The sequence below is a fragment of the Mustela nivalis genome (assembly GCF_964662115.1).
Source record: "Mustela nivalis genome assembly, chromosome: 18".
Taxonomy (NCBI): Eukaryota; Metazoa; Chordata; class Mammalia; order Carnivora; family Mustelidae; genus Mustela; species Mustela nivalis.
The window spans coordinates 45,908,352-45,934,682 of record NC_139037.1 but is presented as its reverse complement, the minus strand read 5'-3'; the positions used below and the strand labels follow the sequence as shown (position 1 = coordinate 45,934,682).

General features: G+C 51.4%; 2 protein-coding genes across 12 annotated transcripts in view; both read right to left on the bottom strand.

Annotated features, from left to right (window-relative positions):
* Positions 1-8,671, bottom strand: part of HNRNPUL1 (heterogeneous nuclear ribonucleoprotein U like 1) — a 37,624-nt gene extending 28,953 nt beyond the window's left edge. The window contains exons 1-3 of one of the 7 annotated variants that reach the window (XM_082709328.1): positions 8,495-8,671; positions 2,520-2,642; positions 605-758 (exon numbers count right to left, since the gene is read on the bottom strand). In XM_082709328.1, the coding sequence (XP_082565454.1) occupies positions 605-758; positions 2,520-2,637 (272 nt within the window). In that variant the 5' untranslated portion in view covers positions 2,638-2,642; positions 8,495-8,671. Of the gene's footprint in view, positions 1-604; positions 762-2,519; positions 2,643-6,575; positions 7,250-8,494 lie in introns of those variants that run through there. The other 6 variants (XM_082709326.1, XM_082709324.1, XM_082709323.1 and 3 more) reach the window with 6 other exon arrangements.
* Positions 8,672-9,272: 601 nt separating this feature from the next.
* AXL (AXL receptor tyrosine kinase) overlaps positions 9,273-26,331 on the bottom strand; it is a 28,351-nt gene continuing 11,292 nt past the window's right edge. For 3 of the 5 annotated variants that reach the window (XM_082709318.1, XM_082709321.1, XM_082709320.1), the window contains 14 exons: positions 25,105-25,315; positions 24,666-24,805; positions 23,853-24,003; positions 23,617-23,643; positions 22,291-22,423; positions 21,888-21,979; positions 18,646-18,741; positions 18,419-18,496; positions 16,928-17,020; positions 16,417-16,538; positions 15,679-15,788; positions 12,339-12,498; positions 11,759-11,895; positions 9,273-11,141 (listed from right to left, as the gene is read on the bottom strand). In XM_082709318.1, coding sequence (XP_082565444.1) covers positions 10,790-11,141; positions 11,759-11,895; positions 12,339-12,498; positions 15,679-15,788; positions 16,417-16,538; positions 16,928-17,020; positions 18,419-18,496; positions 18,646-18,741; positions 21,888-21,979; positions 22,291-22,423; positions 23,617-23,643; positions 23,853-24,003; positions 24,666-24,805; positions 25,105-25,315 — 1,902 coding nt within the window. In that variant the 3' untranslated portion in view covers positions 9,273-10,789. The remainder of the gene's footprint in view (positions 11,142-11,758; positions 11,896-12,338; positions 12,499-15,678; positions 15,789-16,416; positions 16,539-16,927; positions 17,021-18,418; positions 18,497-18,645; positions 18,742-21,887; positions 21,980-22,290; positions 22,424-23,616; positions 23,644-23,852; positions 24,004-24,665; positions 24,806-25,104; positions 25,316-26,331) is intronic. The other 2 variants (XM_082709319.1, XM_082709322.1) reach the window with 1 other exon arrangement.

The window sequence follows — 26,331 nt, the reverse complement described above, 5'->3', positions numbered from 1 at the left end:
GGTAGAGTGGCCACTCCCTCCTCTAATCTTCTGACTCTCACAGGCACCCTGTGCACCCTGCCTACTGGCCCCACAGGGTGTGGCATACTTATGTGTCTATCTTAGGCCCTACACTGGGACAAAAGAGGGCAAAACCCACTGTCCAAATCCTCCATGTCCGCAGTGTCCAGGCCAAGAGTAAGCATCTTACGAAAGGGGCACGAGTGCGACAATGAACAAACGAGCAGAGGGATGGAAGGGTGTGCTTAGGAGAAGGGTCAGGAAACAAATCTTTCCAACAAGGGATATTAAGCAGCCATGGAGAACAGACACAGTGCAGGGTAACTGGGCGGTGAGGCAAAGGACTGAAACGGCAGGCTGGCACCTCACGTGTGAAAGGCAAAGCGTTTGGACTTTATCCTGCAGGTAATGAGAAGGGAGGAGCTGAGGGAAGGAGCAAAAGTTTAGCAAAGCTAAATCTGGCAGTGAGTGCAGGGAGGGCTGAGTGAGGGCGTAAGGGCAGGGAGCGCTCTGCCCCATTCATTAGTACAAAGGTCTCAGTGGGCACGAGGCTATGGACACAAAACCTACTGAAAAAGGGGTGACTATTGCCTCACACACCCACCTCCTATCCTCTCGGTGCTCGAAGTACCCCCGTCCCCGGTTTTCTTCGTAAGGCCTCTTGCGACTCTGGAATTGTTGTCTGTCTGGCTTGAGTTGAGATGCTTCGGGCGGGAGGAAGCTGGAGGGTGCTTCTTGTTTCATCTCTGTCTTCACTTCTACTGTCAGGACAAATCCAGACGGTCAAGACACTTGGGAACTGCCTAGCTATCGCTTTTCTGGTCCCTTTCACCTCAGCAGATGTTGGCAGGATCCTGACTGCAGTGACGATGGGCTGGGCACAGGCAGCTTGCTGGGTTCAATGGAAGCCCGCCAAAGGAGCCAAGAAGGCTGTACTGGAGAACAGGGCCAGGGTAAAGGGAGGCCAGAGATAGCCAGCTAGGCCCATTAGCACCGGCAGTTGATGAGGTGACAGACGACAGTCAGGTAACTCTCAGGCTTCAGGGGGAGGGATAGAGGACTTCAGTACTGAATAAAATCAAGCTCTCTTAAAGGCTTAATTCAACAGGACACTGTGGTCCCACAGCTAACTCCACTGGCTTCAGTCACTCTACTACAAAGCCCAGACTCAATCACTCCAGGTGCAGAGGGTCTACACTTAAGCAAGCCTACAGGTGTGATGGCCTTATTAAGTCACACCACAAACAGAAAGTCAGGATGGGATAACACACTGTAAACCATGGGAAAGGCCCAGTCTTGGGCAGACTTTAAGACTCAGAAGTAAAAATCCAAGAACCTACTTGAGAGCAAACTGGACGTAGTACCCATGGCTGATGCTGTGGATCTCTCACATCTCCCCATCGCAGCACTCAACCCCAGACTACCTGGGATCACTCCCCAGCTTTGGCACATACAGAGAAGGCCCCTGGGCCTCCAGGACAGGGACTGCACTCACCCATCTTTAGAGAGCCTTCGTGGTCCCAGCACAGAAAATACTCTCCTTGGGCCAAATGATCCCACAAGTCTCACAGAGCCTGACACAAATCTGCAGTTTAACCTACATTAAAATTAAAATTCTGAGCCACCCTCAAGAAATGCCTGGGGATTTCACTTTGCGGACAAGCCGGGAAAGGAAGTAGATACGATCAACTAGATTCACTGAGAAAAGGCACCGGGGCCACAACACAGTGAAAGGAACACAAGACTGGGAGGTGGTCCTGGCTCTGCCATTACTCAACAGTGGGACCGTGCTTTCCAAAAATAGGACACAAATGGTTGGGACTGCTCCTCATTACCAATAGCAGTGGCCCAGGCACTAGTTTCCCAGGTTCTAACCCCAGCTCTGCCATCAGACAAGCCACCTCCCCGGTCTGTAAAATGGGAGGCTAGAACTGAGTTACATCTGGTAACTCAGTTACCAAGTCCCAAACTGACACTACAGGGAACCTTGTTCTACAAAAACTTATTTGGGAAACCCTGGGTTTAAACAATATGACACAGGTTTGTGTGTGTGTGTGTTTTCCCAGTTCAGGACTTTTCAGGGCCTTTAATGCTTTGAGTACAATGATTCTCCCAGGGGTGGGATAGCACGTGCTGCATTTTCCAGATGTATTCTGGCCAGGGAACTCTTTCCTGGGAAGTCCCTAATGATATGTCCTGGAACAACATTCTTCAGAACATGGGAACAACTGGACTAGATTTAGAAGGTCTTTGCTGGATTCTACATTCTAAGATTTTAAATAAGACTCAAATATGGCCTCTGAGTCTAAACTCTCCAGGGTACTGATACTAACATCTGAAAACAGATACCACAGACTCCCCTCTCTCAACACCTGGGAGCAGGATTAAGTTCTCTCCTTCAGAAGAACCTTGCCAGAGTGACAGAGCCCAAATGGACTGCCCAAGAGGAAGACAGGCTTTAGGCAGAGGGTACAGGCCACATACAGATTCTATTTCTCTCAAAAGATATGCCTTCCCACCTGGGCGATAGGCCTGCTGCTGCTCCATTTCCAGTGGTCTCCTTTCGTAGCCAGACTCGTTCTCTTGCTTGATGACCTGGCTCTCATAGAATTGGTTTTGCCTGGTAATATTGTCCATGACATCTTAAAACAAAAAATGGCCAGTTAGAAGGGTGCTTCTTGGGACCAGAGGTGGCTTTTAAGCGCTGTATGATGTCATCCCTACTACATATAGTAGCCAAAGGCTAAAAGTTATGATACCACCTTCAGATGGATAGCTATCTGGGCAATCAGTGGCCCCAGCTGCTGAGGACATGCCCTCTTGTCCCTCAAATGGTGATGCATCTGTGACTGGGTTGTATAGAATCCCAACAAACAAAGCCAATGGAAGTACAACTGCTCGGGTTAAAGTGAGGAGATGGCAGGGTCAAAGAAGGTATCCAACTTGGCCTTACCCGTAAGTCTGCACTCCAGGGCTTGGGGCAACTCTACAGACACCTGGTACTCCATACAGCAGTTTAAAATCCAATCTAGCTATCCTGTGACGTGTAGGGAGGCTTTAGGGCACAATCTTAAAAACTGCTCAGAGCACAAATTAATGCTTTGTCAGGCCCAATTCACTCCCATCTGCACAGTCAACCCTCTTTATGAATCTCTTCCACTCCACAAAAGCTACAAAGACAAAGGTACCCAGGGGCGCTGGGTGGTTCAGTTGGTTGAGCTTCTGCCTTCGGCTCTGGTCATGATCCCAGGGTTCTGGGACTGAGTCCCACATCAGGCTCCTTGCTCAACAGGGAGCCTGCTTTGCTTCTCCCTCTGCTTGTCACTATCCCTGCTTGTGCTCACTCTGTGTCAAATAAATAAATAAAATCTTAAAAAAAAGATAAAGGGTAGCCAACCCAGTTGAAGGGGAAATGGAAGGTGGGGAGGAAAGGAACTGTTAAGAAAACAGGAGTCCTAACAGTGGCCTTTAGACTCATTAGGGAATAAGTCCTGAAATATCTGGAGCTGGGTGGGAAGGATCCTAAGAAGGTGTCTTTTTTTTTTTTTAAATAAAGATTTTATTTATTTATTTGAGAGAGAGCACAAATGGGGGGGGGCAGGCAGAGGGAGAGGGAGAAGCAGGCCCCCCACTGAGCAAGGAGCCCCATACAGGGCTCTGATCCCAAGACCCTGGGATAAGACCTGAGCTGAAGGCTGATGCTTAACTGACTGAGCCACCCAGGCACCCCGAGGTGTCCTACGGAATAAGACTAAGAATAGAAGCTTATTTTTATTAGAATAATATTAACTACCCATAGAGTGCCCACTACACACCAGACCCTGGGGTACAGCTAAGAATAAGCTCAACCCACTGAAGCCTTCAGGTTAGTGAAAAGGACATACATTAAACAAATACTTAAAACACAAAAAGCAAATTCTAACTGTGTTCACATCTACGAAGAAATTAAGACAGGGACCCAGAAAGTAACAGAGAAGGCTTGCCTTAAAGGATACATAGGTGAAAGCTCAGGGATGAGAAAAGAGAAAACATTCGTGGGGTTGGAATAACATGTGAAAGCTCAGAGGTGAGACTAAAACCAGAGTATATAGCAAACTCAAGAAGACCCTTGCAGCCAAAGCCAAAGAGAAGTTTGGAAACCCAGGATGAGCAGCAAGCAGGCTTTCCACCCCAGGGGCAAGCTCTGCTAGGTGCCTCTAGGGCCCTACTGGTGGCTGTGCCAGGACCGGTAGAACCACAGGGAAGGAGAGACTCTCCTGCCACTTGCTAACTGACTGGATCCTTTCTCAGAGGACAAATACATCTGGGCACAAACCAGGTGCAGCCCAAAGGGAGGAAAGTAACAGATCACGTGGTTTGCTACAGCCCTGTTTACCAGAGCTTGAAGGAAGGGTTGCAGCAGGGCAAGAACAGGGCTCAAAGGATTTTGTTGTCAGGATAAAAGGAAAAAGAATGAAAAAGTATCTCCTTAATTGGAACACGGGGACGGTTTTCCAAAGCATTCCGTTTCTTCTAGGCTCCAAGCACAGTGTTCTTCTTCTCACAAATATTCACGTGTCTCTTCTCAAGAACTCGTCCTGTGCCCACAGAGGAAGCCTCACCCGGATAAGCCAGGATTCTGGGGTCTTTCTTCACTCTCTAACATATCCACCTCCTAATAACAGGCAGGCCCAGTGCTAAGAGTCCTACACATGTGACCTCATTCATACCAACCCTGGGGGACACTATTAGTATCCCTGTTGTGCACACAAGGAAACCAGTTGGAGGTACATTGACCTGCCAAAGTCATAGAACCATCTTTAAAACAAAGTCCATCTGAGTCTAACATGCCCTCTTCTGAGGTACCTCTGGACACTGGGCCTTCCTCCTAGGCATTCCTGCCAGGGCCTCTCCTACCCTAGACATGCACACTGGGCCACTCCTCCCTTCACAGGTCTCTGCAAGGGGAAGTATTCTTTCCTGCATAGACACATGGACCCCGGGCAATCCCCAGGCTGCCCCCACTGCAAATCTATACAAAGGACATCCCACCTCTCGTGAACCAGTAAACACCCAGTGCCAATTCAATTTCTTGTCTCTTCTCTCTCCCCCGTGCTCTCCTCATTCTCTTAACCCCACAGCACCCTCTTTTCAGAGAAATACCACAGTCGCTGGAGGCCAGAGTCTTTTCTACTTACTTCTAAACTTCTCCAATCCCCACTCCATAGTGTGGCTAGAAAACCACGCTTTTCTAACTCTAAATTTCCTCCCTTCCATACCAGAGTCTTCTCTCTTCAGACAATCATATATCTACCCTATAACCTCTTGTTCTGAATCATACCTTCTGGTTCTTGCAGCGGTTCCCTACTACACCCTGAGACCTGCATCCCCCGGGCACAAAAGTATAACTGTTTCTGGGGAACCAAGGAACCTTCTTGTGGAGGAGACACTCAGCCTCAGAAACACTCCCTTCACTCCATCCTGAGGCCCCAAGCCAAGTCAACAGGTTTTCCTTCTCTCTCCCTTCTATACGCTCCCCTCTCCCATATTTGCTAGACCCATATATGCACTCCTGTACGGGACACAAGGATCTTCTATCCCCCAGATACTCCATCAACTTCAAACTCCACCAATTTGCTATCTGCCCCACCCCACCCACAACTATCTCTGTTCTCCAAACACTCCATACGGTTAATCCAAAACGATTCCGCACTCGCCACTGGATTACCTGTCCTCAGAACCTACCGGGCTCAACACCTCTAGGTTCCCTACCCAGCGTAGCATCCTTCTGTCCCCTGCCTGCCTCCAGTGACCAGAGTTCCCTAAACCTTCTCTCGAAGCCAATCTGAAAGTCCCTAGTATTTCCAGCACCAAATGCCCAATTGGGCCCTACAGTCTTGGATCTCAGAGTCTCTGGGGCCATCTTCAGAGGCGGGTCCCTCGGAGTCCAAACACATGGCAGTCTCCCACATTCCCTAAACGCTCACTAACCAAATACCAGAGTACTCAGTCCATCAGATGCCACCCCCCCACCCCCTCCGCCAGACACCAGCACCTCCACCTTACCTGCCCTTCCCAGTACCAAACAGAATTCCCCATACCCCACCCAGCAGCAAACTCCAAGATCCTCTATTTTCAAAACTCTCCCAGCCCTAAAAATAGGGCTCCCGACACCCAGCCTATACGCCGGGCTTGGCAGAGTCCTCAAGCCCACCCAGCTTCAAACCTCTGAAACCGTCATTTCCAAGACCCTCCTCAATCACCGATTAGAAAGCCTCCTGTTCTTCCGACTCTTCGGCTCCAGAAACCATGGCTTCTGGTCTCCGAGCACTAGACTCCGGAATCCTCTACACCCCCCAGACCTTCCTCATCTCCGAAACCCTGAGCCCCCACTCCAGTATCTCCCCTGCCCCTAATGCCAGGGTCCACCCTCCAGTCGTCCCGAGGCCCACTGCCCTACATCCTTTTCAGCGGCGGGTAGCGGGATCCCCCAATCCTCTGACCATCTCCCCGATCTCAGGCGCCGGACTTCGCGTCCCACAGCCCTTCCTCGGCCCGGACTCCGGCTCCCCGACCCCCGCCCCGCGCACTCTCACAATGTCCGTCCGGCCCCGAGTAGCCGCCAGGCTCCGGGTGCGGCTGCAGCCCGGACGGCGGTGGCTGCGCGGTCCCCTCCAGCTCGGAGCCCCCCTCGGTCTCGACCTCCTCGTTGTTGTGCCCGGGTCGCCCCGGTTCGTTGTCGGCTTCGAGCTCCCGCTCGTCGTCGGGCTCCTCGGCCTCCAGCGCCGCCTGCAGCCGCTCAGCAAGCTCGGCCTTGAGGCCGCGAGTGTCCAGGCCGCGGCGCTGCAGCTCCTCGCGAAGTTCGTTCACCTTCAGACGGCGCACATCCATGGCCCGGGCCCCCGGGGCGGCCCCCGAGCCCGGCCCGGCCTCCCAGGGCTCTGTCCCCCTTAAACCTTTCCTGTCAGGAGGCGAAGGGGGAAGGGGGGGGGGCCCGCTCCAATGGCGGCGGCGGCTCAAAATGGCCGCCGCCGCCGCCTCCCCCTCCTCCGTGGCCCCATGCGATGCAACACGGGTGCCAATTGGCCACCGCGTGAAGCAACGGGCGCGGGCCTGAACACTCAGCCAATCAGAGCACAGCTTTCAAAAGAACTGCAATGAAAGGGCTCAGGAGCAGCCAGGGAGGAAGCGTTGGCCTACGTCGCTGCCGCCGCCGGGGCGGAGGGCGGGAAAAGGCGGGAGGCGGAGCACGCAGTGATTGGTAGTGCCCGCGCGCCCGCTCCCGTAGGGCCAAATGAAGATAGAGGAGTAAAGACTTGGCCCAATCAGCGATGGGATCTCAGAATGAAAACCACTCTCGGCTTTTCCAGCGCGGCCCTTTCATCAAACTGGGGTCTCCTGTAACACATATCCTGATTGGTCTAGATCTCCCGCCCCTAGAGGAGTCCGAGCGGGTAAAACCCCTAGAACCAATCAAATGGAGGTTCGGCCACCCAACTCCCCCGCCTTCTTTCCCTGTTGCCTTTAAGAAACCGGAAAGATAAATTCGCGCAGGACCCGCCCCTTGCCGTTAGGGCGGTTTCAAAACAATCTGCCCACCAATCGCAATTATTGTTTTATCTCACTACAGCTAGTAGAGTCGGATCGCTTCAGGAAAAGCTAACCAGATTGGCCGTTCTTCAGCGGACGGCCTCCCAAGCGTCGTCGTAGGGGGAGGCCGACGAGATAAAAGTAGATAAATTATCCCTAATCTGGAAGAAACTCAGTTGCCTTTGTGGAAGGGAACCTTTGGACTTCAGAGAGTACCGAAAGTTTGGAGACCGAGGCTAAGCTGTCAACGGGAGAGAAGCTGTAAAGAAAATCGCATACTCTTCCCTTTGAGTTCATCTCAAGGGGTGCCTCTGCCCACGATCACAGCTTCGCCACCGTCTTTCTCTGTGGTTGGTATCTTACGTGGAACTGGCGCTCTGCACGCGACCATAGAGCCTCCCCCCTCCGGGACGACCTCCGCAAGTGCGCGGATCTCTCCACCGGAGCCTCTGAACCGCTCTGCAGTAGCTCTGGCTCTTTGGCGTCGGTACGCCCAAGTTCAAACACACAGGGCTCGTAGTTCAGCCGCACGCTACGAACGCAGAAGCCACAGAGTGTCGCAGTCTCTGCCGCTTCACCACTTGTCGCCTCGGACTCCAAACACACAAAAAAAACCTCTAAGATACACAATCGAGATACGCGAGACAGACGCCCGATCCCTCTGAGCCATGCCGTAAACGCACAAAAAACCACACACCGCCTCTCCTTCGACAAAAACACGCACGACACAGATAAGCAAATGGCCGTGGGTCGGTTCAGATGCATCCCTTAAGGGGATAATACCCCGGACTACAGTGTCGATGTGGCCACTACGGTCCGCACAGGCGGGAGGCATCAAATGATAAAGACAAAGAACAGCAACGCTACAAGCTGACACGGCGGCCCCGACACACAGCACCCACTCAGAAACGGGGCAGACACTCACGTGGGCCCGGAGGTTCCAGTCCAGACACTCCGCCCCTCACCCACGTCCGACTTCCTCTCTCCTCCCAGCTTCCCACAAGGATTTGGTCTAAAAAAGTTTGTGGCCCGGATTGAACTGTCCCCGGTTCTCAGGAGGCGCCACCGGGGGGCGTCCGGGCGCTGCCAAGGGTTTCTCCATGTGCTGCGGGATACACCCAGGAACCGGGGCCCTGGATGGCCTGCAAAGCACAGTGGGGTTGTCTTGACAGGAATCTCTTTCTGAGCCCGTGATGATTGGAGGTGTTCTGTGCCCGTGTGTCCATGTGAATCTGAACATTTGAGTTTGTGAGTCAACTGTCGTACTCGGTGTGTCTGTGTTTACTCTGTAATCTGTGTTACTCTAGTTTCTTCCTATGCCTGGTGAATATCTGCCTTTCCTATGTTTGTAAATATGTTTGTAGCTGTATAATTTTTTGCATCTGTTACTCTGTGTGTCCGAATTTCAGTGTTATTTGTGTCCAAGTGTGCCTCAGTGTGTCCTAATGGGTCTGTTATTCTGGGGTGGGGATGAGAGTGTCTCTGACACTTGAGTAAGTACCCGTTCCTCACTAGGGATTTTGGAGAGTCCGTTTCTTTGTTTCATGTCTTCCTGTCTATGCGTATGCTCATTTCTACCCTCTTTGTAAATCGAGAACTCCTAGACCCCACCAAACCCTTCTTTTTACTGATGGGAAACTGATGGGAGCCGCCCAGGGAGAGGGGCTACATGACAGCTGAGTGGAAACAAGAGGAGACAGAAGGGTGGTTATAAAGTTTTATATGATCTGAGCCCCTCTGGAGGTGCCAGAGTCTGTCCACACCTCTCCATAATGGGGGGCTTGAAGGATTGGCTCAGGGGGGCAGCATGGCCCAAAAGGAGGGAAACTGCCTCCTGGGGAAAGGAGGCATCCCCAGTGCATTCTTGCACAGACTTGAGGGGAGACATACCCCCACAGGAGGGGAGGAGGAAGCAGAGGTGGCTCAGAAGGGGAGAGTCACCCAGAAGAATACTCTAAAATTAGAACCTCAGCATCATACCTTGGAATTCAAGAGCTGTAGATCTTTAGAATCTGACAACATTTGAATCGTAGAACTACAGTTCCTCAGATCTTAAGACTTAAAACTGTGGATTCTTGGGCCCTTAACTAAAATCCTAGAAAGGTGGAATGCAGCATAGAACCTAAATGTGTCCAGCATTAGAAATGATTAGAACTTTGGTATCTAGCTAGTCACAGCTAACTGTAGTCTTATACCTTAGATGCTAAGGATCCAGAATCTTGGCCTAATAGAGTCTAACGTGTCTTGGAACATAGAACAGAACAACATTAGAATCTTAGAGTTTAATAATCTAGAATCTTGAAGTGTATGGTCTAGAATCTTAGACAAAGAATCTAGGTTCTTAGACTAAGTCTTAGAACATCCCATCTTAGAACATTAGACCTTTCAACCTCTATCTTTACACTCTTGGAATTTTTGAATTGCAGATTCTAAACTCTTCGATCTTTAGGATCCAGAATCTCATAATAAAGAGTTTCAAGGATCATAAAGCCTTAGAACTTAGAATTAACCATTATTAGAATCTTAGGACTTGAGAAGATAAAATCTTGAAGACTAATGATGTAGAGTCTTAGAGGCTGAGGATTTACAGTCTAAGAGGCTTAAAACTTCAAATTTTAGAACATTAGGCCTCAAAAAACCTCTGTGTCTAGAATTGTAGAATCTAGAATCTTATATCCTAAGGACTTAGAACCCTCAAATAACAAAATCTAGAATGATAGAGCCATGGATTCTAGAACTAGAATCTTAGAGCTTCAGAACCTAAAATCTTGGTGGGCTGTATCAAGAATTCTAGAACCAGAAAAATCTCAAGCCACAGACTCTGAGGGCCTTAAAATATAGGCCTTGAAACTTCATGTCTGGAACCTTAGCACTTTAAAATCAGAAACTTTGGGATTTTAGGTTCTTAGAGCCAAAGACTAAGAGCATCTTTGAAACCTCAAACCTTTCTTCTAGACTCTTTCAACCTTAGAATCTAGAATCTTGGAATGTTAGACGAGGGAGGACCCCTAGGAATCGCAGCCCAACCTCTTCCTTTTACACACGGGGACACTGAGGCATGGAGAAGAGGGAGAATTTGTCTGGGGGTAGAAGTAGAATAGGTGGGAAGAGGAGGCTGTAGTCGGGGGTGAGGCCTGGAGTGGGGAGAGTTGTGGGGAGGCTCCCCCAGTGGCAGTGCCTAGCTTGGGTCCTGAGAGGGATTCCCAGGTAGAGCGTTGTCTCAGGCTCTATCCTCCTGCCCTGGGGGAGGTGGGGAGCTCCTGTCGGTGGGCAGGGTGGGGCCAGGGGCTGTAGAAGGGCAGAGGACGTAGCGTCCAGCGGGATGGACCTCAGCCGCAGTGAGGCAACTGCAGGAATCCTTAGGGTCAGGCTGGGTTGGGGGGTCAGCTCCTCCAGCAGCTCCAAGTGGTTCAGGATGACCCCCGCCCTCATCCATGTTGACATAGAGGATCTCATCTGGCTCCTGGGCAGGGGGCAGGGCCTTCAGCGTCTTCTCCAGATCTTCCCGAAGCTCTGAGAAACTCGGCCGGTCCCGGGGGTTTAGCTCCCAGCACCGGGACATTAGGGCATACCTGGGGCAGCAAAGTGAGGGGTGAGAGATAGCAGGAGCTCAGAAGGGGAGCATTCTGGGAGTTTGGAAGCATTTCATGGAACTGGAAGGAACCCTGAGCAGTTTGGGGGCTTCTGATGGGATTTGGGAATTCTCAAGAGTTTCCAAAGGGGGTCCTGGGAAACTTGGGAGCTGGAAAGGGTCTGGGGGAAGCTCTCTGGGTATTGAGTGGTATTCTAGTGAGGATTTGCTAGAGCAGATTTTGTCCCTGAAAGCGCTGGATCAATGTTCTGCTCTCCTCTACGTGCTGTGAGACAGCAAAGTTTGATAAGCTCTGTCCTGAAGGATCCTGAGGATATCTCCGAGGAGACCCTTGAGTTTGGAGAAGCTCGGGACAGCAAACTGGGGGGCTGGTGGAGGGTCCTGGGTATTTAAGAGCATTGGGGGAAGGGCAAGAGCTCAGGAGTCTGGGGTGAATTAGAATTTGGGGGCAGTGGGGGGGTGCTCACGTGAGTTCCTCAACAGTCTGAGGGGTTCTGTGCAGGTTGCAGAGGGTTGGGGCCATGTGGGGGTGCTCAGGGTCTTGGGAGTGAAATCTGGGATGGGGGAGGGGGTGGGCGGGGTCCTGAGGATCCTCACAGTCCGTCCAGACAGCCCACAGGCTGCTTCAGCCTGTTTCCCTGGCACAGGTAGTCGTAAATCTCGCTGTTCTCCACTCCGGGATATGGGGTCTGGCCCCGCGTGGCAATCTCCCACATCGTCACCCCAAAGGACCACTGTGGGGGGCAGAGGGGAGAGAATTAGAGGGTCTGTCCTGCACATAGACACCCCCAAATGCATGGGTTCATGGGTACACCCACATTTTTGTGCGCACGTGTCCATCACTATCTTAGCGGGTACACATTCCTCTTCACTGCAACACCGGCGCAGGGACAGGCTCACAGAGGTCACTTTTGTGCACATACAGACGTGCCCATCCATGCACACGTCTACACACATACACATACTTATCGCCACCTCTCCCAGCCTACACTGTCCACACATCTCCTATATGAACCTGCCACCTCCTGAACCTGTACATGTCCCCAGCATGTCCACACCACCATTCAGAGACACCCAGCACAACCCCAGACATGCCTAACCCTTACCACCAGGCCCCTGTGCTGTGAAATGAACAAGCCACTGACTCCCCACTCCTGTGGGGAATCTCCACACCTACCACATCGCTCTTGCTGGTGTAGACACGGTCAGCCAGGCTCTCGATGGCGATCCACTTGACGGGCATCTTGGCAATGCGTCCCTGGCGGTAGTAGTCCCCATTGTAGATCTTCTTGGACAGCCCGAAGTCCGCCACACACACAGACATGTTCTCATTCAGCCTGTCCAGATTGGGAAGAGGAACGGGGTAACTGTACTGCCCCCTCCACTGGAAAGCCTGCCCTCACTCTCAGACACGTCTCCATCTGCCACTCTGGCTGTCCCTCCTTGGGGTTGAGGATCCGTCAACCCAGACTGAAGGGAAATGTGTCCCATCTTGTTCGGTCCATATGAAGTTTCGTAAGCGCACCCATGTAACCAGCACCCAGATGAAGAAACAGAACATCATGGGACATCATCTAGACAAGGAATACCACAGAGCAAAGAAAAAGAAGGAACTAACCAATACGTACAGAGACATGGGCTAACCACAAAAACATCATGCTGAGTGAAAGAAACCAGACACAAACGAGTACAAACTGCACGAGTGACATTTATGTGACATTTATGTGACATTTAAGAACAGGTGACTCAAGTCTAGAATAAGGGTTTTCCCTTGGGGCAGTGACTGGGAAGTCCATTAGGGAGACCGCCAGGGCCTAGAAATGTTGTTGTTTTTTTTATCTTCATCCAGTGCTGGTTGTTTACATGACAAGTAAACATTCATTGAGCTGCACAGGTAGGATGTGGGTGTTTCAGTGTATACAAAATAAACATTGATTTTTTTTTTCAAGTATAAGAAAGAAGGAAACACATTACATTATCAGTCCTTCCTACCTCTCCAAGGGAAGCCACAATCTTCCTTTCTTCCCCCCCCCCCCCACAAAGAACTTTCTTTTCGTTTATTTTTTAGGAGGTGGGGGAGGGGCAGTGGGAGAGAGAATTTTTTTTTTAAAGAGTTTATTTCTTTTTGACAGACAGAAATCACAAGTAGGCAGAGGCAGGCAGAGAGAGAGAGAGAGGGGAGAAGCAGGCTTCCTACTGAGCAGACAACCTGACATGGGGCTCGATCCCAGGACCCTGAGATCATGACCTAAGCTGAAGGCAGAGGTTTACCCACGGAGCCACCCCGGCGCCCAGGGGAGAGAGAATCTTAAACAGGCTCCATGCCCGGCACAGAGCCCAACATGGGACTCCATCTCGAGACCCTGAGATCATAACTTGAGCTGAAATCAAGAGTTGGATGCTTAGGGCGCCTGGGTGGCTCAGTGGGTTAAGCTGCTGCCTTCGGCTCAGGTCATGATCTCAGGGTCCTGGGATCGAGTCCCGCATCGGGCTCTCTGCTCAGCAGGGAGCCTGCTTCCTGCCCCTATTTATTTATTTTTAAAGTAGGTTCCATGCTCAATGTGCAGCTTGAACGCACGACCTGAGATCAAGAGCTGCATGCCCTACTCCCTGAGCTAGCCAAGCACCCCTTAAGATTTTTTTAAAAGTAATCTCTACTCTCAACATGGGGCTCAAAACCACAACCTGGAGACCAAGAGTCACACATTCCACTGACTGACCCAGCCAGGCACCCCTTGATATTTTAACAACAAAAAACCAGGTGCATAACAATGGGTTGTCTGCTCCCATTTTCAGTGTCATTATTTCATAGGGGGCTTGCTCAGGATCAGCCCAAGTTGCAGAAGGAAAGGAAGTTCCATTTTGACTGAGTCTATTGAAGACTTTACATACGTTTTCCAATTAACATGAAATACAGGGAACAGAGGAACAAGGCAAATGCCAACACAAGGAAACAGACACATATATGTCATATCCTGTAAGACAACGGGCCTGGTCTCTTCCAAAAGAATATGCTGTAACAGGGGCACCTGGGTGGCTCAGCGGGTTGAAGCCTCTGCCTTCGGCTCGGGTCATGATCCCAGAGTCCTGGGATCGAGCCCTGCATCGGGCTCTCTGCTCAGAAGGAGCCTGCTTCCTCCTCTCTCTCTGCCTGCCTCTCTGCCTACTTGTGATCTCTGTCTGTCAAATGAATAAATAAAATCTTTGAAAAAAAAAAAAAAGAAAAGAATATGCTGTAACAATATAAAAGGCAGGGGAGGGAGGCACCTGGGTGCCTCAGTCCACTAAGCATCAGACTCTTGGTTTGGCTCAGGTCATGATCTCAGGGTGGTGAGATCAAGCCCTGCCTTGAGCCCTTTGTAAATCTCTACACTCAGTGCAGAGTCTGCTTATCCCTCTTGCTTCCCCCTCTGTCCCTCCCCTTGGCATGAACTCACACTCTTTCTCTCCATGAATAAATAAAATATTTAAAAAAATATGGTGGGGGGGAGGCTATTCCAGATTTAACTAAATGTGTGTGTGGGGGGGACCTTGAATAGATCCTGATTGGGGGCAAGAAAAACAAAAAACAAAGCAAAATAAAACAAACAAACAAACAAACAAACAAAAAACAACCCTAAAAGACATTCTGGAGGACAACTGAAGAATCTGAATATGGATTGGATGGATATGAAGTTATGTTGCAGAATTATGGTTACTATTCTCAGGTGTGACAACAGAACTATAATTTACATGTAAATGCTCATTCTTAGGAGATAACCTATTGAAGATTTAGGCAACTTGCTTTGAAGCGGTTGAGGAAAGAGAGAACGGCAGAGAAGAGAGGAGAAATATGGCATAATTGCCCCCAGGATGGTGTATGGGCATCCACTGAACAAGTCTTCCAACTTTTCTGTGAGATTGGACTTTCTCCACAGAAAGAATTTGGGGGGAAAGAAAGAGATGTTCATGTTCCCGAGAGTTGCGAACGTTTACCCATCTTGAAGAAGATTCCAATTCTCCAGCTCCGGTTTCTGAGTCCAATATTGTAATGAAACTAATAGTCGAAGCCTGTGTTTGTATATACATGTTCCATCCTGACCTTAGTTTAATTCTGGTCTATTTTCTGGGATGTCTGTTGGTGGGGGAAAGGAGGGTGTCTGGTCCCCTTATTCAATATGGCCCCTTGCTAAGGGCAGCCCCAGGCAAGATAGTCAGCATGGAGGGATACAGAGATGAGGCTTCAATGTCCCCACTGTCATTGGTCATCTCTGCCCCTTTGCTCACGTCATGCCACTCACTGAGCCCACCCTCTTGCCTCTACTCTCTCCACATTCAAATACCCCTCCAGAATCTCAGTTCCAGGCTCCCCTCCTCCACGAAGTCTTCTCCAATCCCCTTGCAGTACTGAGTTCTGGCCTGCCTGAGGGGTATGTGTGTCTAGACCCTTCTTCCCTCCTAGAAGGAGGGATGCAGCTCCCCTGAGGAGGGGATGGTGGGGTGGGGATGAGAGTAGCTATGGAAGGCTTAGCACTCACATGCAGTTCCTGGCAGCCAGGTCTCGGTGTATGAATCTCTTGGTACTCAGATACTCCATGCCACTGGCGATGTCTGCCATGAACTTCACCAGCATCTGAGTGGGCAGGAACTGGGGCAACGTAGGAAGGAGTGGAGGTCAGCGGAGTCCCTGAGATCCATCCCTCCTCCCTCCCTCCTTCTTTCCCTTCCTGTGTGTGCCTTGCAGTGGTTTCCCATGGTTCCAAGAATTAAATCCAACCTCTTTCCAACAAGGCTCTATATAATCGCCTCCTGCCCTCCCGTTCAAGTTGATCTCCTATTGCCGTTGACCTGGACGTGCGACCAATGTTCCAGCCAGGGGCCTCCTTTCTGGTTTTTAGACAAACTATGCCTGTTCCTGCCTCTAAGCCTTTTCCTCTGTGCTATGTCCTCTGCCAGGACTGCTTCCCCCCAGATTTCCCCACCTCCCGCCAGTTGGCTCTTCCTTCAAGGTCACCTCCTCTGTAAGACCTTCTCAGTCCACCCAAACTACCTGCCTGGCCTCTCTGTTGTTCACTTGACTCTCTTCGTTTCCTAGCAGTTAAATTTCTCTTGCTTATTTATTGGTTAACTTCTTTATTGCCTGGTGCTCTCACTGGCAGACAGCTCCACGAGAGCAAGCTCTTGGGCACTGTGGTGTTCCCAGTGTCTGAGTGGTGCTGGGTACCTGACAGGTGCTCAGTGGATATCTGGGAACCAGACAAGTAAATATCCCTCACCACTGGCTGGTCCCCAAGCCGGGAATAGAGAAGGAAACTGTGCAGGTCTCCATGTTTCATGAAAGGTAAGATGACCACGGGTGCTGGGAAGCCCTCTCGTTCAGAACCCTGGAAACAGACGCCTGAGGACCCCCCAGGCAGCCCTGTCACTCCAGTTGGCCAGGAGGGGAAGCCATCCCCTCCCTCAGTTCTCTCTCTCCCTCCCCTTCAAATCTAAGTTCCAAACTGTTGGGGGTGGGGTGGGTGGTGGGTGGCAAGGACCAAGCTTAAGAGAAGCCATTTCCAGCACTGTTCCCAGGGAAGTTTCCAGAGCCCTCCTGGGGACCTCAGCTATTTCTGGGAAAGGTCAGAGGTCACATTCCAAGCTGAGGGAAAGAAGGAGGGGGGAGCTTGAGGGTAGGAGGAGCAGGGAGCCTGGTAGTTTGATCTTCCCAGTGCCGGAGGGAGGGGTCTTCCTCCTGGAGTGGCCTCCATGGAGTCCTGGGCACCCTCAAACCTGCCCCTCCCTCACCAATGAGCCTCATGACGTTGGGGTGGTCAAATTCCTTCATGCAGACGGCTTCACTCAGGAAATCCTCCAGCTCCGACCTCGTACAGATAGCAACTTGGGGGAGAGAGGAAGGTGGATAAGGAAGAGGAGAGGGGAGGGAGGACTCCTTCCTCCTCTCCTTCATCATCATTGTCATCTGTGCCTGGTGCTGCACTCAGCTATATGTGTGTGTGTGTGTGGGCGTGTGTGTGTGTATATGTATATATATGAACTTATTTAACCCTCTGAGGAGAGACCATTATTCTCTCTGTTTTAACAATGGGGAAACTAAGGCACGGAATGGTTAAGGAATCTGCCTAAGGGCACACAGAGCTTGCAAGTGGAAGAGGCAGAAGTGAAGGCCAGGTGGGCCGGCCCTGAGATCCAGGTGCGCACACCATGCTAGGCTGCTTCCCTGGGGATTCATCCCATTACTCCCTTTTTACAACTCGGGACACTGGCTCAGAGGGGCAAAGCCACTCACCCAAGGTCACACAGCTGGGACTCAAACCTAGGTGGAGAACGTAACCTGGTACATAAAAAGTGTTCAATAATGAATGAATGGGAAGACACTGATGGCTCCATAACCCAAGCTTTTAGCTCCACTGATTGAGAAAGGATCCCCCTCCTTCACCATCAGCAGCAGCCTGGTCCTCCCCGTATGGAAAAGACTTGGCCCTGGACTTCCTGGGCTGTGTGACCCTGGAGTGGCTCCCACCCTCTCTGACCCTGTAAATAATATAGTCGTAGTCCACATTCCTTGCACAGACCACTTACCACCCCAGCATTAAGTGCTTTGGCTCACCCTAGGAGGCAAGGATATTATGATCTTTTTTCCCAAATGAAGAAACGCAGCTCAAAGAGGGAAAGTCACTTGCCTGAGATCACACAGCTGATAAATGATGAAGCTACATTCCAGACCTTCCCCCACCAAAACTACATTTCCCAGGCTCCTCTTTGTACTGTTCATACTGTTTCCTATTTTCCTGTTGGAGTTTGCCAATGGGAAGACTGGCAGGTGGGCGGGTGGAGAGGGAGAAGTCAGGGTATTTCACTCTGTCCCTTACCGCTTCCAGCATTGCCTTGATGGTGGCTGTGTATTTCAAGCTTGCACAAGGCAGCCTCTAAATCTGCAATCCCAAATCCCACCAGGCATCCCTGGCCGTGGCTATGGTGACACCACTTCTTCACTCTGGCCTTAGGTCTTAGGATGGAAGTATGACTGTCACTAATCTCCAGCCTCACTGCTCCCCATCATTCCAGTGCCTTTGTAATAAGTCTCCCCATACTAAATCCCATCCATTAAAGCACCTAGTACGGACTCCACTTCCTATCTGGAAACCCTGAGATTCTGTGGCAAGGCTGGTTTTCGACTCACTCTTCTGCTCTTTGGCCTCATTAGGGCCATAGGGAAAAGCCTTCGGGTGAGGGGTCAGGGGTCCCATCCTTGTGGACATGCAAGCTCAGACTCACTCTTCATTGTTTTCACAGCCACCTTGAGGATGGAGTCATCCTGGTTGAGCTGGCCCTCCATCACAGCTCCAAATTCTCCTGTGGGGGACAAGAGGGAGACACTGACCTCAGTGGGTGCTTGGGGGGACTGCATTTCCTGTGACAGGGTATGGGTGGGGAAGTGAAGGACTTCATGGTTCAGGGGAATGTGTGTGTGCGCTGGGGGTGAGGGGGGGCCGGGGGCTCACCTTCTCCCAGCGTCTTGCCCAGGGCTACCTTATGCCGGTCTACCATCACGTCCCGAAGCTTCTCTTTCAGTTCTTCGCTGATGCCCAGGCTGTTCACTGTATGGGGGCAGGGGTGGACAGAGCCATGGAGCAGGGCTGACACTCAGGAGACATTTGGATGTCAAGAGGGATGTACCATTGTTAAAATACTGAAATACTTCAGCATTCATTCAGAAACAGCTACTGGGGGCGCCTGGGTGGCTCACTGGGTTAAAGCCTCTGCCTTCGGCTCGGGTCGTGATCCAGGGTCTTGGGATCGAGCCCCGCATTGGGCTCTCTGCTGAGCAGAGAGCCTGCTTCCTCCTCTCTCTCTCTGTCTGCCTCTCTGCCTACTTGGTTTCACCTACTTGGTGATTTCTATCAAATAAATAAATAAAATCTTAAAAAACAAACAAACAAACAAACAGCTACTGCCCTGAGCACACCTCCTGCCCTAGCTCTTCCCCTAGACCCCCCAAATCTTCTCCCAAACCAGCAGCAAAAGGGTTAGAGCCTGTCACATAATCTTGTACCACTGGGCACCCTGATAGGTCAGTGGTACGCCACAGCAGTTGCTAAAAATATTTCTTAACTTTTTATTGAGTTACAATCTGCATAAATCACAAGGGAGCAGCTCAGTGATTTCTTTCTAAGAGAGAGAGAGAGAGAAAGCACACGCTCCCAGGTGTGAGATGGGGAGGAGGAGCCCAAAGAGAGGCAGAGAGAGAATCCCAAGCAGACTCCCTGCTGAGTGAGGAGCCAGACATGGGGCTCAACCTCACAATTCTGAGATCACGACTTGAGCTGAAATCAAGAGTTGGCTGCTTAACCAACAGAGCAACCCAGGTGCTCCTGTCTACTTTTTTTTTTTTTCAAAGATTTTATTTATTTATTTGACAGAGAGAAATTACAAGTACACTGAGAGGCAGGCAGAGAGAGAGAGAGAGAAGGAAGCAGGCTCCCTGCCGAGCAGAGAGCCCGATGCGGGACTTGATCCCAGGACCCTGAGATCATGACCTGAGCTGAAGGCAACGGCTTAACCCACTGAGCCACCCAGGCGCCCCTCCTGTCTACTTTTTAAAAAGATTTCTTTAGGGGCGCCTGGGTGGCTCAGTCATTAGGCATCTGCCTTTGGCTCAGGTCATGATTTCAGGATCCTGGGATCAAGCGCCCCATTGGGCTCCCTGCTGAGCAGGAAGCCTGCTTCTCTCTCTCCCATCCTGCTGCTTATGTTCCCTCTCTCACTGTCTCTTTCTCTCTCTGTGTCAAAAAAAAAAAAAAAAAAAAAAGATCTACTTATTCTACAGAGAGCACGCCCGCCAGCAGGGTGGGGAGGGGCACAGGGAGAAAATCTTTAAGCAGACTTCCCGCTGAGCGGGGATCCCCACCCGGGGCTCAATCTCAGGACCCACGAGGTCATGACCTGAGCTGAAACCAAGAGTTGGGTGCTCAACTGACCGAGACACCCAGGTCCCCCAGCTCAGCAGATTTCTACAAAGCAAACACAACAGTGTAACTAGCACCCAGGTCAAGAACAGACCATGACCCGCCCTCTCAAGAGCAGCCACCTTCCTGATTTCCCTTACCATATACTGGCCTTCTCTGTTTGGGGATATTATCAATGTGGAATCATATACTGTGTTCTTTTTTGTCTCTGGTTTCTTTCACTCAACACGGTGTCTATGAGACAGCCATAATGTAGCTCTCACACATAGTTGTGATTTATTTCCGTAGCTCTATAGCAACAGTTCTCAAACTTATTGGCCTCAGGACCCCTTCACAGTCTTCAAATTACTGTGGATGGCAAAGCGCTTTCATTCAGGGGGCTGATACAGATCAACACTTATTGTATTTTCAAAATTAAAATGAATGGGGGCACCTGGGTGGCTCAGTGGGTTAAGCCTCTGCCTTCAGCTCAGGTCATGGTCCTGGGTCCTGGGAACGAGCCCCGCATGGGGCTTTCTGCTTGGCGGGGAGCCTGCCCCCCCATCACCTGCCTCTCTGCCTACTTGTGATCTCTCTGTGTATGTCAAATAAATAAATAAAATCTTTTAAAAAATTAAAATGGATGGAGTTTTCAAACACAAGAATAAAGAAGCAGATGTTTGTCAACAGAAAGAGTGATGACATCATCATGTATTAGAGAGCTTCTGGAAAATTCCACAGAACACGTGTGAGAGAACGAGGGTGCTAAAGGGCAAATAACATCTCGGGATTATTACGAAAATAGTTTTGACCTCATGGATCCCCTGCAGTGGTCTCAGGGACCCCCAGGGACCAGGATCACACTCTGAGAATCGCTGCTGCACGTTACCCTACTAGAGCACCATGACCTCCTTGCTTCCTATCCTTGCTCCTCTTGAATTAAATGTCTTTCCCAGCCTCTTCCAATATCTCCCTGGGGCCCCGCCAGCCTTCTCACAGTGTGCTGGGGAAAGACATCGCTCTGTCCCTTTCCTTCCTGGATTTAAGTTGCCCCAGCTGAAAAGAGGAAGGAATTTGATGATGTGGCTTCTGAGGTCCCTTCATGGCTGGGACCCTCCTTAATTCCACAGTCTCATGGAGAGTCTAGAGTTCTAAGAGCCTCTGGTTTTCAAGATCTTAAGGGTCTATGGTATTGATCCTGGAATTATTTCAGCCAAGCTTGATTCTACCTCTCTAACATTCTTTAATTCCTAGAGGAAGCTCAGGGGGATGGACTTTCAGAGCAAAATGACCTGATTTCGAAGCCCAGCTATCCAACGTGCAAGCTGCGTGGCCTTGAGGAGGTCACTTAAACACTCTTGTGCCACTGCTTCCTCATCCGTGCAGTGGGGGTGGTGGGGAGGGAAGACGTACCTGCCTCACTGGGTTGTCGTGAGGATTCAATTAAATGACATGTGTAGCACCTGTCACATAGGGACTGCTGGGGTTGGCTGTCACCCCTGGCTTCACGATCATCCTACCATCCTCGTCCTCTTCATCGCCATCATCATCACATTGTTCTAGGATCCTGTAGCTCTAAGGTTTGGTCTTCCTATGATTTTTTTGGTCTAAGACCCTATTATTCTAAGGGTCTGTGTGATTTCACAGTTCTGTCGTTGTCAGAGTCTGTGGTTCTAATGTCCTATCATTCCAAGGTCTTCAGGAACTTTTGGTTCGGGCATCAACAGAAGCCCAGCGGGCCCCAGTCTCTATGCTCGTCAGCCCCCAACCAGGGCGGGGAGGTGTGGGGGTTCACTTACAGGTGGCTTCAGTGGTCCGGCGACTGTAGGACTTGCGAACACGGTATCTGACCACCAGCTCACCCCTTTCCACTGTTGGTTCAAACACCTCTCTTGGGGAGAATGGGCAGGAGGTGAGGACAGGGCAGAACCAAGTGCAAACCCCTCCTTCTGAGAACAGTGAAAGTGAACACCACCCTAAGCCCAAGCCACCCCCCACCCCGCCAGCATTTGCTAAGCATGTCTGAGACTTCTACCCCACCGCCTTCCATTCATCACCCGGACCCTGGATCTCATTCCGATTCTTAATCGGAATCTTAATCGGTAATCTCTTGTCCCACACAAGCTTCCTCATGGTCTCCCTGGCCCCAGCCTCTCCATCCCAGTCCACACAAGCCTCCCTACTCACGTAGTTCCAACTTACCCATAGCGGGTCTCCTTCCTCCGGCGGTGGACGAGGAACAGAGCCAAGATGAGGACACAACCAGCGGCCACAACAGCTCCCAGCAGTACGTACCACCAGGGCCATGAGAAGGCAGGGGCGGGGGGCTCACTCACTGTCAGGGGTATGGCACACAGGTCATGGGGGAAGCCCTGGATCCCACTCCCTGGACCCCAAAGATGTGACATTGAAGGGAAACAGATGTGGAAATATCTAATGAGGCATGGGGTAGGTAGAGGCATTCACTTCTCCGAGGAGATGGACTTGGGTCTGGAAAGCAGGGGAGCGGGGGGAGAGAATGCATGGAGTGTAGGATGGGTGTGTGGGGCGTGTGCAAGGAGAAGGAGGCTTATGGACAAATGGCCAAGGAATGGTCTTGAGGAGTGCGAGCTGACGATGGAGGGGTTTCCATAAAGCAAAGGATGGGAGAGAAGTAAGTATGCAAAGGACGGTGCACAGAATGTCAGAGGAGTATTGGAGGAGTCTGGGGTATGTGAACGAGGAGTAGTCAAGGAGTTTTGGATACAAGTAGTGAGCAGTGATTTGTAAGGATTTAACTCTGGTGTGAAAGGAGCGTGGGCATGGGATGAGCTGACATAGTGTGTAAAAACGTGGGAATGGGTACGTGCTGAGTGTTCCAGGAGTTTGGTGTGGTGGGTGTGTGCAGAGCGGGAATGGATTAGGACTGGCGAGGGGTGAGGAGTGTTGATGGGTGTGCACGGAGACATGAAGAGTGTGGGATAGTGTGGACCCAAAGTTTTCCAGGATATATGGATATATGTGGGATATGTGGTGAAGGTGTGAAAAATGTGCAGTTTGTGAATGAGAAGTGTGGATGTGTCCTGTGTTTGGGAGGCATGGGTGAGGAACCAAGGACTGTAATAGGATGACTGGGAAAGGAAGCTGGGATTAGTGTGAGAAGGGTATGGAAAGAAATGTAGGAAGGCTCGTAAGGAATACTTAAGGCTAGTAGTTTGGGTTACAAGAGATGATCTGGAACAGGGCTAGGAGGGACAATGGCTGTAGGAGGAATGTTCGAGAATTGCTGGAGAAATATTGAGAGGGATGGATTTGAGGGGGGATAACTCATCTGTCTGCCCATCCATCCAACCACAATTCACTGAGTACCTATAATGTGCAGGGCCATTCCAGGCGACTCCATCAAGGACCACACAAACCCCAGAAGTAGAAGATTAGAGTGATGAGTTTGGGAAACATGAAAGCAATGGCAACGGGTATGTTTATGGCGATGGGATCCTCAGGGGGCGTTGAGAGAAAGGAGGGAGAAGAGAGGGTGGGAAGCCTTACCCAGCTGGTGGACTGGTTGTCCTTGTCCTGTGAGGAGAAAGGACAGAGGCAGGACATGCTCAAAGAGGGTAAGGCTGGTGTGACATGGACGAGACTCTCATTAAGCTTCCGGGTGGGAAAAGAGCCTAGATTGGGGTAAGTAACACTGAAAGGTACAGGGAGAAAGTCAGGGGCATCAGGGCAAGACAGGGTCCTTGAGAATGGGTTGAAGGGGGCTGAGCAGGACTGGGACTTACCTGGACGCCAGGGCTCCAGGGGCACAGGGAGGCTCCAGGGTCCATCCCCAGCGGCAGTGTAGGCTGCCACACACACTGTCAGGTTGGGGACAGTCCCGTCCCCCCGCAGCTCCAGGATCACCTCTCTTTTTAGCCCTATGTCCATGAGCACCTAGGATGTCGGATGGAGTGTCAGGGTAGAGTGCCCCCTATCTGCCCTTAACTCTTAAAACTTCACCCTCAGCCTCAAATCTCCATCTTTCCAAAAGCCCCCTCCTGCCCCCAACCCCTCCTCCCTACCTCCTCCCACCCTTCATTCCTCGCCACCACCCCTACCTCCACTCTCCATCCCCACGCCCACTCCACCATCAGCTCCACGAGCACCGGCCCTTTGCCTCATTAACTGCCCCTTGTCAAGTGCTAGCAAGGGGGGACTGAACCCCCATCCCCATCTTTCCACCCACGTTCCTCTATGCCCTCCTGATCTCCCACCCAATCTCCCACCCCATCTGTCCAACCCAGGGTGCTGTTGCTCCAACATCACCTCCGTGCCCAATAGGAAAAATCACCCCTTCTTCAAGGTGTTCTAGGATTATCTGCTATAAAAGCGTCACAGGACATCTGGAAGTCTACTGAAACGCTTTGTACAGTGCTTTTAAATAGCCATTCCCTACCCCTTCCCCAGACCCCTTAAACCTCCCCAGAACGTGTTCTCCTAGGTGCTGTATGATCTTGTACTACCCCGACCCACACCACTGTCCTGTCCACCCTGACATTTCCTCCCCATCTCCCTCCTCCCAGCCACTCCGCCCCAGCCCTGCCAGCAGCACCCACCTCGGGGGTGTCCTGGCCTCGGTAGGCCAACCGGTACCCCAATAGGGTGCCCTGCAGGGGCGCCCTTGGCTCCTGCCAGTGCACCAGGGCTTGGCTCCCATTCCTCATGGCGCTGACATTCTCGGGGGGGCCCAGGGGCACTGGAGGACAGGGAAGAGGGGAAGCTGGCACCCCCACCTCTTCCTGACCCCCTCCCCTGTTCCCAGGAAGCAGGGGCAGAGTGCAAAGGGAACGCACGTGGGCACCTCGTGCAGGCCTGCCATGAGCGGAAGCACAGGGGAGAGGTCTGGGAGAGATGCCAGTGGGCCACGCTGGGGAGTCCGGGGCTGGGTGGGAGGGACTGAGGCCACTTGGGGCTAATGGGTGACAGGAGATGCCTGGGGTGGCACAGATGCGAGCCGCGGCGAGTGACGTCTGCGTCACACCAGCCCCTTCTTACCTCCCTCCGGTGTCTCCACAGGAAGCCAGTGGGTCCAGGGTGAGGGGCCCTGGCTACTGGTACAGGCGACCCGGATGTGGTAAGGAGTGTGAGGACGGAGGCTGCCCAGTCGAAGGCGGTGAGGGGGAACAGACGCTTGCAAGGTGACAGGCTCCTCTGGAGGGTCTGGCTCTCCCAGCCAGACGCCCACCCCATCATCTGACAGCACGGCCTGGGGAGAGGGAAGGGGCTTGAGGATGGGACTGCCAGGAGATCTCAAGACGGGGCTCACACAAGTTGGTAGGGGTGGTCCTGGGGTGATGGCACAACTTGGCAAGGGTGAGTGTGTGTGTGTGTGTGTGTGAGAGAGAGAGAGAGAGCGCGCGCGCGCGAGAGAGAGTGCTCTGTGCTGGTGTAACAGGGGCACATGCAGCTGCAAAGCGAGAAGACCTCCTAGATGCATGATGTGGCTCCGCCATCACTTGTAAAAGCCACCTCTGGCAAGACTTGCCCTCTCCGAGCCTCAGTTTCCTCATCTGGAACATGGGCACTTAGAGGAACAAATGCCTTCCAGGGCTACCTAAAGGCTGAAGGTAGGACAAGCTGTGCGGAGCAGGGCAGGTGATCAGCATCAATAAAATGACAATGACATTCAACCACAGATAAAAGCAACATCCTACAAGAGAAATCAGAAGAGTGGGCATCGCTGGGGGCTCAGGGATCCTTGTGGGTGGGGAGCTGGTGGGTGGTGATCTGGAGGGTGGTGACATGGATGAACATTTGTGTTTAACAATCTAGGTGCACACTGAAGATTATGCACGTTATGCATATCTGAATAAAAAAGCAAAGCCCTTTACACATCTGAGCTCAGCTGACCCTCAGCTCTGTGTTTGGGTACCATGGGCATCCCCACTTACAGATGAGGACAGTGAGTCTCAGAGAGATAGAATCACTTTGCCCAAGGTTACCAGATTGTCACTGATGAAGCTGGGAACTAAACCCCAACCTGTCTTCAAAACTTTTGCCTTGGGGCGCCTGGGTGGCTCAGGCCGTTGTGTCTGCCCTCAGCTCAGGTCATGATCCCGGGGTCCTGGGATCAAGCCCCACATAGTGTTCCGCACTCAGCGGGAAGCCTGCTTCTCTCTCTCCCTCTGCCCTCTCCCCCTGCTGTGCTCTCTCTATCTCTCTCACTCTCAAATAAATAAAAATCTTTAAAAAGAAATAAGAACATTGGTGATAGTAACAATA